This window comes from Oncorhynchus tshawytscha, linkage group LG10, assembly GCF_018296145.1.
Source record: "Oncorhynchus tshawytscha isolate Ot180627B linkage group LG10, Otsh_v2.0, whole genome shotgun sequence".
Lineage (NCBI taxonomy): Eukaryota > Metazoa > Chordata > Actinopteri > Salmoniformes > Salmonidae > Oncorhynchus > Oncorhynchus tshawytscha.
In genome coordinates, this window is record NC_056438.1 from 78319360 (window position 1) to 78330776 (window position 11417).

General features: G+C 40.5%; 2 protein-coding genes across 2 annotated transcripts in view; both read right to left on the reverse strand.

Annotated features, from left to right (window-relative positions):
• Positions 1–90: 90 nt before the first annotated feature.
• LOC112260928 (solute carrier family 22 member 14-like) lies at positions 91–1666 on the reverse strand. Its single transcript, XM_042329604.1, has 5 exons — positions 1263–1666; positions 1069–1172; positions 736–890; positions 424–592; positions 91–229 (listed from the first exon to the last, which is right to left on the reverse strand). Exons 1-5 carry the CDS (start codon positions 1635–1637, stop codon positions 91–93), a joined length of 942 nt encoding a protein of 313 aa, XP_042185538.1. The 5' UTR covers positions 1638–1666.
• A 6856-nt stretch (positions 1667–8522) lies between these two features.
• The window catches only part of LOC112259673 (serine/threonine-protein kinase OSR1-like), a 26678-nt gene continuing 23783 nt past the window's right edge, over positions 8523–11417 (reverse strand). Inside the window, exon 17 of the mRNA XM_042329138.1 lies at positions 8523–11417. This exon is cut by the window's right edge and continues 772 nt beyond it. The gene's annotated coding sequence lies outside the window, so the exon portion shown is untranslated.

The window sequence follows — 11417 nt, forward strand, 5'->3', positions numbered from 1 at the left end:
CAAATTCAGGATTTTACACTTTTCACTCTTCATCTTTTCACAGCACTGGCAAACAATGGCTGGCCAGCTCCCTGGCCTTTAAACAAATACCTAAATCATGCACTTTACCTTCTCTAGAATTGTATCTGGAACTGTGTGTTTGTTGATGGCTGCTACCCTGAGTATCAACTTCTTAGCTTCCTCTGTTTTCCCCTGATCCAATAACCACCTGGCTGATTCAGGAATAAACCTGGAAACACAGAACAGGCAGACAATTTTACAATTATAATTAATATTGATAATCATTCATATTCAGGTTGGGTGCTGTAATGCTCGTAAGAATTGTGTCAATTTGTGGTGCTTCCGATTGGCTTTGTAATGCCCCTAAGGTCTTCATCAGTTTTAATAGTTTTAATATTGGTCCAAGACGACACGTGGACACACCATATGTACACTGCGACCACTGCTATTGGTACAGCCATGACAAACTGGGCAAGTCTCCAGTCTCGGATGAAGAAGATCATGCCAGCAAGGATGCACTGGCCAACTCCACCGAACGTCTGACTCAAACAAGACGCATAAGAACGTTTTGTCACTCCGACCCATTCAGTTGCTGTGTGGAAGGAACATGTAGTAATGTTAAACAACTTAATATGACCGGCTGACTGACAAATCATTGACTGAGTTCTGTTATCTCATGTTCTGTTTTACATTTTATTATAGAGCATTGTCTATTTGAAATGGACATCACTTTACCTAATACAATGCAGTTGATTCTAAATCCACCATATGCGATCCCTACTAAAAACTGGGATGCCATATACAAATAAAAGTTTGGAGACAAGCCTGTCGTTACAGTAAAAATGAGCATAATAACCATGGGTATTTGAGTTGCTCGTTGGCGACCAAATCTGGAAGAGAAAAGGTGAGAAAACTGTGTTGGTTAAAACTTTTTGAAACCTCCTTTTGAAGGTTTGATGAATGTTCCTCTTGATTTACTTGTTTATGTTTTGTGGTGTTGTTTTACAAAGAGAAAGAAAGAAACCAAGAAGTATAGGACATGTTATTCACAACTTCAAGTGTGCTTACGATTCAGCAAAAGGTCCAAACAAGAGTGAACCAAGAAGAATGCCAGCCATGAACACAGTTTGTGCAAGTCCGACAACGTTAGCTTTGCCACAGACAAGATCAAACTGCAACAAAATAAAATCAGATAACATACAAGCTCATTAATGACATGACAATATATGTTTAGTAAAAAACACTCATCTATTCCTACTTACATCAGTGACTATGGTGGCTTCATACACTATATTGTTGTACACCCATCCATTCTGGCAGTCAGTGGTCTGATTGAGTCCATGCTCCCTGATGATGTCAATGTCCCAGTCTACAGGGGTAAACATCAGGCACCTACTGAAGGTTCCATCCTCCTGCCGGGGCACGGTCAGATTCAGCTGTTCCTCACTGCTCAGATTGGAACCAGCTCTAAGTATCCAGTCAGTGTTACAGTGGCGCTCAGGGTCTGACTGGATGAAAATCAAACTGGCCAGGTGGAAAGGCAGGATAAGATTTGGGAAGCATAGTCCCAATAGTATGAGCTTCTGGAATAATCCAAAGTCTCCAATGGACCTCAGGATCTCGCCAAAATCAGCCATGTTCAAGAATCAAAGAAATTCTCTGCTTGAGGAGCTTCAGAAAGAAGGTGCTTTGTCAGAGAAGCCTTTATGCAAGATAAATTAATGTTTAACTCTACTGTCCCACAGTCAGCTAGCATGATTCAGCACGTGTAGAAACAGGATTTTTAAGAAGAACAGTTAGAAGGAATATAACCATTCTGCACCGTCCGTTCCCTAGTTATACAACTTTTTTATTTTTTAATATTTAATTAAACGTTGTGCCCCAAAATATTTTAGTTTCACTATAATCCTGCTTGGAGTTTCAAAATGATGCAAGCAAATCAACATTATACAATTTACCACAGGAGGTTGTGACATTTCTTTGTTATGATGAGATTTAAAGTTTGCCAATTTAAGACATTAAGGTATTAACTTATCACCACTGAGCTCAGCGTTCAACACTATAGTGCCCTCAAAGCTCATCACTAAGCTAAGGACCCTGGGACGAAACAGCTCCCTCTGCAACTGGATCCTGGACTTCCTGACGGGCCGCCCCCAGGTAGTAAGGGTAGGTAACAACACATCTGCTACGCTGATCCTCAACACGGGGGCCCCTCAGGAGTGCTTGCTCAGTCCCCTCCTGTACTCCCTGTTCACTCATGACTACACGGCCAGGCATGACTCCAACACCATCATTAAGCTTGCTGATGACATAACAATGGTAGGCCTGATCTCCGACAATGACGAGACAGCCTATAGAGAGGAGGTCAGAGTCCTTACCGTGTGGTGCAAGGACAACAACCTCTCCCTCAATGTGATCAAGACAAAGGAGATGATTGTTGACTACAGGAAAAGGAGGACCGAGCACGCCCCCATTCTCATCGACGTGGCTGTAGTGGAACAGGATGAGAGTTTCAAGTTCCTTGGCGTCCTCAACACCAACAAACTAACATGGTACAAGCACACCAAGACAGTCGTGAATCAAATCAAATCAAATTTATTTATATAGCCCTTCGTACATCAGCTGATATCTCAAAGTGCTGTACAGAAACCCAGCCTAAAACCCCAAACAGCAAGCAATGCAGGTGTAGAAGCACGGTGGCTAGGAAAAACTCCCTAGAAAGGCCAAAACCTAGGAAGAAACCTAGAGAGGAACCAGGCTATGTGGGGTGGCCAGTCCTCTTCTGGCTGTGCCGGGTTGAGATTATAACAGAACTTGGCCAAGATGTTCAAATGTTCATAAATGACCAGCATGGTCGAATAATAAAAAGGCAGAACAGTTGGAGCAGCAGCACGGTCAGGTGGACTGGGGACAGGAAGGAGTCATCATGTCAGGTAGTCCTGGGGCATGGTCCTAGGGCTCAGGTCAGTTGAAACTGGAGCAGCAGCATGGCCAGGTGGACTGGGGACAGCAAGGAGTCATCATGTCAGGTAGTCCTGGGGCATGGTCCTAGGGCTCAGGTCAGTTGAAACTGGAGCAGCAGCATGGCCAGGTGGACTGGGGACAGCAAGGAGTCATCATGTCAGGTAGTCCTGGGGCATGGTCCTAGGGCTCAGGTCCTCCGATAGAGAGAAAGAAAGAGAGAAGGAGAGAATTAGAGAACGCACACTTAGATTCACACAGGACACCGAATAGGACAGGAGAAGTACTCCAGATATAACAAACTGACCCTAGCCCCCCGACACATAAACTACTGCAGCATAAATACTGGAGGCTGAGACAGGAGGGGGCACGACAAAACCTATTCCCCATCAGGTGACTGAAGAGATGTGGCATGGGTCCTCAGATCCTCAAAATCTTCTACAGCTGCACCATCGAGACCATCCTGACGGGTTGCATCACAGCCTGGTATGGTAACTGCTCGGCCACCGACCGCAAGGCACTACAGAGGGTAGTGCGTATTGTACATCACTGGGGTCAAGCTTCCTGCCATCCAGGACCTCTATACTAGGCGATGTCAGAGGAAGGCCCAAGAAATTGTTAAAGACTCCAGTCACCAAAGTCATAGACTGTTCTCTCTGCTACCTCACAGGAAGCAATACCGAGCACCAGGTCTAGGTCCAAAAGGCTCCTTAATTAACAGCTTTTACATCCAAGCCATAAGACTGCTGAACAATTAATCAAAACTGGATTATTTGCATTTATAACCCCCCACCTTTATATTTACACTGCTGCTACACACCGTTTATTTTCTATGCGGTCACTTTACCGCTACCTATATGTACAAATTATCTCGACTAACCTGTACCACTGCACATTGACTCGGTATCGATACCCCCTGTATACACCCTGTATACATCCAGACTGCATCACATCCGGCAGTGATTGGGAGTCCCATAGGGCGGCGCACAATTGCCCCAGCATCGTCCGGTTTTGGCCGGTCATTGTAAAATAAGAATTTGTTCTTAACTGACTTACTAGTTACATAAAGGTAAAAAAAAAAAAGGTATATATATATATATCTATCTATATATATATATTTATCTATTGTTATTTTATTGTGTTACTTTTAAATGTTTTACTTTAGTTCATTTTAGGTTAATATTTTCTTAACTCTATTTTTCTTAAACTGCATTGTTGGTTAAGGGCTTGTAAGTAAGCATTTCACGGTAAAGTCTGCACCTGTTGTATTCGGTGTATGTGACAAATAAAATATGATTTGATTTGTATGGTCTGATTTGAAGTTATCTTTTACACTATGCTATTGATCAACAACACAGATTTGAATTCAACCCTAGGTGTCCTTTCAACATTTCAAGACATTGTAAAACTTAACAGGTGGGTGCTGAATAGACCAGTACATAACATACATTTAACATAACATTTTATTGACTTACTTCAATAAACACTTTGCAGCCTTTAGGCCCTGTTCATGGGATAAGTAAAGAAAAACATACAAAAACGCCCCCCCAAAAAAAAAAAAAAAAAAAAAATGTATATGTGACCAACAGATGCATCTCTGAATTCCCAGTCAAGTCCAGTGGCTTGCAAAATAATTCACCCACTTTGGCATTTTTCCTATTTTGTTGCCTTGCAACCTGAAAATAAAATAGATTTTTGGGGGGGGTTGTATCATTTCATTTACACAACATGCCTACCACTTTGAAGATGCAAAACATTTTTTATTGGGTAAACAAACAAGAAATAATACAAAAAATACAGACAACTTGAGTGTGCATAACCATTCACCCCCCAAAGTCAATACTTTGCAGAGCCAACTTTTGCAGCAATTACAGTTTGGACACCTACTCATTCAATGGTTTTTCCTTTATTTTTCTACATTGTAGAATAATAGTGAAGACATCAAAACTATGGAATAACACAAATGTCTATTGATTTGTCGAAGACTTTTGACACCATGGACCATGCTGTGTTAGTGCAAAGGTTAAAATGTTGTGGAATTACTGGTCATGCTCTAGATTGGTTTATAAATTACCTATCAAATCGTACACAATATGTAATGGCGGATGGTTGTAAATCTGTGTCCATAGAAGTGTGCTCAGGTGTTCCGCAAGGTTCTATTTTGGGCCCACTGTTGTTCATTTTGTATATCAACAACATTGGGGATCTTATTGAAAAAGCGGGTGTTCATTTTTATGCAGATGATACTGTTCTTTATTCAAGTGGTTGTAGTCTATCTTTCACTTTTGAAAATGCCCAAAGAGCATTTAACATCATACAACAGAATCTGTATGATTTAAAGCTGGTACTAAATTCAGGTAAAACAAAAGGCATGGTATTTTCAAATGCCAGGCATGTTACTAATCATGCCATTGCTACATTGGCTGGACATACTATAGAGCAAGTTAAAGTGTACATATACTCGGGTGTGTGGGTTGATGACAAGCTGAGCTTCACCGTGCATGTAGAGAACTTGATAAGGAAGCTCAAGCTGAGAATAGGTTTTTATTACCGGCATAAGGCTTGTTTTTCTTTTGTGGCCAGGAAGGAGCTGGCGGTTTTAGATTTTAGTGATGTTATATATGTGCAGGCTTCAACCACTATCCTGAGAGCACCCGATTCAGTGTATCATGCAGCCCTCAGGTTCATTACAAATCAAAAACGTCTAACGTATCATTGTGATCTCTACAGCGCTGTTAGCTAGTCGTCATTGACCTTGCGTAAAGCTTAAACACGGATATACACTGATTTATAAGGCCATATTGGGTAAAATGCCATTTTATCTCTGTTCTTTTTAGTCAGGTCAGTAAATAAATATCAATTACGGTCCCATTCTCCTTTGCTTCTGACAGTACCAAAAATCAGAACAGGTCATGGTAGAAATAGTTTAGTTACTTAACTCTGTGGTCTTGGAATTCTCTCCTGAACATTTTAAAATTTGATGATCTAGTTTCGTTGGTGGAGTACCTCTTGGGACTAGGGGGCAGAATTTTCACTTTTGGATAAATAGCGTGCCCAATTTCAACTTCCTGCTACTCATGCCAAGAATACAAGATCTGCATATTATTCATAGATTTGGATAGAAAACACTCTGACATTTCTAAAACTGTTCAAATCATGTCTGTGAGTATAACAGAATTTATGTAGCAGGCAAAACCCAGAGGACTAACCGTTCAGATTTTTATTTATTTTTAGGTCTCTGTTCAGGAACTGGTTTTCAGTTCCTACCGCTTCCACTGGATGTCACCAGTCTTTGGAATTTGGTTGAGGTTATTCCTTTGTGCAATGAAGAAGTACGGCCAACTAGGAACTGGGTAACACTGTTGAGAGTTGCGCAAGACATGAAAAGTAGCGCTGGTTTGTTTTCATTCCTGTATTGAACACAGATTGACCTGTCTAACACTTTTTTGGTTACTACATGATTCCATGTGTTATTTCATAGTTTTGATGTCTTCACAACTATTCTACAATGTAGAAAACAGTAAAAAATAAAGAAAAACATTGAGTAAGTCTGTCCAAATTCTTGACGGGTTCTGTAAATTCCCACAGTTGACATTGCATGTCAGAACAAAAACCAAGCCATGAGGTTAAAAGGAATTGTCCGTAGAGCTCCGAGACAGGATTGTGTCGAGGCACAGAACTGGGGAATGGTACAGAAATATTTCTGTAGCATTGAAGGTCCCGAAGAACACAGTGGCCTCCATCATTCTTAAATGGAAGAAGTTTAGAACAACCAAGACTCTTCCTAGAGCTGGCCGCCCAGCCAAACTGAGCAAGTGGGGGAGAAGGGCGTTGGTCAGGGAGGTGAACAAGAACCTGGTGGTCACTCTAACAGTTCTCCAGAGTTCCTCTGTGGAGATGGGAGAACCTTCCACAAGGACAACCATCTCTGCAGCACTCCACCAATCAGGCCTTTATGGTAAAGTGGCCAGATGGAAGCCCATCCTCATTAAGGCACGATAGCCCACTTGGAGTTTGCCAAAAGGCACCTAAAGGACTCTGACCATGAGAAACAAGATTCTCTGGTCTGATGAAACCAAGATGGAACTCTTTGTCCTGAATGCCAAGTGTCACGTCTGGAAGAAACCTGACACAATCCCTTCGGTGAAGCATGGTAGTGGCAGCATCATGCTGTGGCAGTTTTTCAGCGGCAGGGACTAGGAGACTAGTAAGGATCGAGGGAAAGAAGAACAGAGCAAAGTACAGAGATCCTTGATGAAAACCTGCTCCAGAGCGCTGAAGACCTCAGACTGGGTAGAAGGTTCACCTTCCAACAGGACAATGACATTAGGCACACCGCCAAGACAATGCAGGAGTGGCTTAGGAACAAGTCTCTCAATGTCCTTGAGTGGCCCAGCCAGAGCCCAGATTTGAACCCGAATGTCCTTGAGCCCGGACTTGAACATCGGGTTCAGCGACACTCCCCATCCAACTTGAAGCTCTGCAGAAAAGACTGGGAGAAACTCCCCAAATACAGGTGTGCCAAGCATGTAGTGTCATACCCAAGAAGACTCGAGGCTATAATCACTGCCAAAGTTGTGATATTGTGATATTATTTTTTAATACATTTGCACACAAAACATTTTTTTTTTTTATACAAAAGCCTCCACGCGGTTTGAAGGTTGGATGATACTGTGGGAGTTCAACCACTTTCAGATCGCTTGCATTGTTCAAGATGACCACACTCCTACAGGGAAATAGATACGAACACATAAGAACACCAACAACGAATTAAAAGCATAATAACATCTTATGGTTTCAAATCTCACTTCTCATTAATTTTTTTCTTCTCATTCCTTTTTGTTTGTTAGAAATATAATATATATAATTGTCATTGTGTATCATTCTGTTTGAGGAACAAGTCATTAACTAGTGTACTAAGTCTCCTCTCCAACAGTTTGACTTCAAGAAAGACACACAAATCCTTACATTTAACGCTTCAAATATTGCGTTCATGCAACTTGCGTGTTCGTCCCTTTCATAGTGAAAGTGAAAGCACTTACAAATCTGTAACATACTATACAAATTGCAGGACGTAACACTTGATACAAAATGGATGACATTCTACACAATCGTGGTTTAGTACTTTCAAAACTACTGGCTGAAACTTTACAAAACCTCTGTAGTTAAACTATTATCTGGCTATGCTTGCAAGGGCCAGTAGATCTTCCTGCCCTTGTGACCAGACTGAAAACCAGTTACAGCGTGTAACTAGTTTCGGGTCAGGTCACATGATCAAGAAAAAAAAAAAGTGTAACGGATTGAGATTCTGGTACAAACTCATCCACAGTTTGAAATGTTGCCAATTAATTGGATCCTTTGCGCAAACCGGTTTATATGTTGTCAAGCGGGCGGTCACGTGTTTATAGCGCAGAGGAAAGCGCAGGGAAGGAAGCGTTAGGTTAGCAACAGAGGGACGCAGGCTACCGTTGTGCCTTGACCCAGAGTCACATTGTTTTATGCAGGTTCTTGGCAATGCATTTATATTTAAAAAAAATAAAATAAAAACTCTTGGGACTTGATTCAAATAATGTGATTTTATTTGCCTAGTCACCAGTTTTTAGAAATAATAGTTGACAAGATTTTTTTTTTTTCCATGTTTGTGTGTGATGGCAATTTTCTTTTAACCACACATTTACAACATTGATTCTGCAAAGGGCTTTTAATTCATGACATCAAGTTTTGGAATTTAATTTCTAAAAAGGTTTCACAAATAACATTTGTCAAATAATCAACACACTTGATTTTGATCACGTGCACGTTTTGTGACGATACACAACATTGAAAATATATGCATTGGTTTCAAGTAAAACCAACTTCCAAAAAAAATAAAAATAAAATAAAAATCATAAAGTTCATTAATTTCCAAGTGAGTGTTATAAATACTCATCATTCAAAAGAGTTTGCCTTGCGACAGTTATCTGACAACAGTGGCTTTCCAATTGGTATCACAATACAGAGGGGAAAGAGACATTTTGCTATCAGCTCACAATTTCTTCTAGCCTGGGTGTCGCAAATCTGTTTATTCTCTTGCCAATTGCATTGTTTTCCATGACAATGAGTGACAGGGATTTGTGATGATGGCACAAAGAAACTGGCACCCAGGCTAACTTTCTTCAACATTATTGCTCAGTCTGAAAGCAGCATATCACACACTAGTGGGAAAAGTGTCAGTTGTCATTTTGCTGTGTTTGTTAGCTAGACCTACATTGACATTTGTTGAGGAACATCCTTCCAGTTTGTGAGACTTACTACAGGAAACCAACTCTAAATTGGAACGGTTTCAGTGATTCGAAAAATACAAATTGCATATTAAAATATCACCATGACAACAAAATCAGAATGTCAGCCTTTTGAAATAAAATACGCAGCTATGTTAATAATAATAATATATATATTTTTTTTTAAAAGGTGCCAATTTAGCAAATCAGATGTGGCATGATTAGCAACATAACTTGGAATTAGTGATGAATATCTAACAGAAGGCCAACAGTGGGAAAACTCGATACAAAAGGGGAAAAAACAGAAAAAAAACCAACCAACTCGCTGTAGTTTCATTATTTTAACTTATAGACTGGGTGAGCTGATCAAGTATACCAGTTATTTTTCTGACGTAATCATATATACAATAAGAGCCTTTCTTCCGTCTTAGAAATGTACTCCAGAAACAGTCAGTGTTTTGCTTTGCCTCCTACTCACAAACATACCTTTGGGAGGGCGTGTGACTGACAGTGCATGGTGTGGCATCCATCATCAGTTCCCATTATAAAAATGTACGTACCTTTTTGAAATACATCATCTGCTAAATAGACCAAATTACAAACAGTACCTGAACCAGCAAATGCACATCACACACCAACCAACCGTGTTAGGGAGTTGTGAACTACATTTTCAAATTTTAGTTCAACTAGTCATTTAATTACATTTTGCAGTAGCTTGCCGGTAGTTTAATTAAATTAAAATCTTGGTAGTGTTTTCAGTAGCGTTGTAGCTAACTACTGGAACTACACACTATTGTTTTTTTTTTTTGCAACAAGTTAAAATGTGTTAAGTAGGCATGAATATGCTTTCTTTTTCACAATCAGACCTGCCTAATTCTTAAACTTTTTGTTTAAATTTGTAGGTTTGCCATTTTAGATTCAGATATTTTTCACAAAGTTTGTAGTAAACTACTTTCTCCTAAGTAACTTTTGTTAAGCTGTGTTTTCTTTAAGGGTAACTTTAGTATAGCTTAACTTCTTCCAGCGTAAAGTAATTGGTAAACTATATTTTCATAGTAGCTTGTCCAACACTGCCAACCAATCAACATACAATGTAAAGTGGGAGTGGTTACAGTCGGTGACTTTCAGGTGAGTGGATGGATTGGACGATACAAATTATTTTGTCCATTTACGATGACGGAACAGACATTAATGTCTAGAGACATAATGACGGCTAGCTAGCTAGTGAGAGTACAGAGGTCCAGTGGCCTTGATGACAGCTAGCTAGTGAGATAAGAGACACAATGACAAATAGCTAGCTATTGATAGAAGAGACATAATGATGACAGCTAGCTAGCGAGAGAACAGCGGTCCAGTGGCCATAGTGATGACAGCTAGCTAGCGAGATAACAGCGGTCCAGTGGCCATAGTGATGACAGCTAGCTAGCGAGAGAAGTGGTCCAGTTGCCATATAGTGATGACAGCTAGCTAGCGAGAGAACAGCGGTCATAGTGATGACAGCTAGCTAGCGAGGGAACAGCGGTCCAGTTGCCAGTGATGGCAGCTAGCTAGCGAGGGAACAGCGGTCGAGTGGCTAGTGAACCGCTGGTACTGGACATTACAGAGTCAACGTTGCATAGTCACTCCCAAGACCATAATTATCAAGGTCTCAGTAAGGTATTGTTTTACCTCCACGTATTAAAACACTGGATTCACGGTCCAGAAGGTTTGCACGTAGAAATGTAATGAATAGAGCAGACACCGACTCCTGAATCTATATGACAGGCAATCCTATCTGTTCTACACTATACATTTTTTTTTTTTTTTTTACATCTGAACTTTTCACTATGTCCTGTAACATTTCTCCCTCCTGAACAGACCCCCTTCCACGTTAGAGCAACGAGGTCTGTCTGTCCTGTCTGTCTGGGGTAACCTGAACTAATGATACAGCAATGAGAGGTTATAACAGCGGATGTCAACAGTTAACTTATGACAGCTAATGTCAACTTATGATACCCCTATGAGAGGTTATAACCAACAGATACACTCAAGAAAGCGTATGAGACAGCTAAGAAAGCTTACGTCAACTTATGTTATGATATACACAAAGAGAAATGCCATGAGAAAACTGGCTAGTCATGGTGTAATAAGGGGTTTAAACTGTGTGTGACTAAGGGCCCATACAGTTTAATATCAATCATATTATCAAGTGAACTC

Coding starts and splice junctions, on each gene's coding strand:
- LOC112260928 (XM_042329604.1), bottom strand. CDS start 1,637: ATGGCTGATTTTGGCGAGATCCTGAGGTCCATTGGAGACTTTGGATTA. Junction 1,173..1,262: donor AAGCCACCATAGTCACTGAT/GTAAGTAGGAAT, acceptor ATTTTGTTGCAG/TTTGATCTTGTCTGTGGCAA. Junction 230..423: donor GTGGTCGCAGTGTACATATG/GTGTGTCCACGT, acceptor CTGTGTTTCCAG/GTTTATTCCTGAATCAGCCA.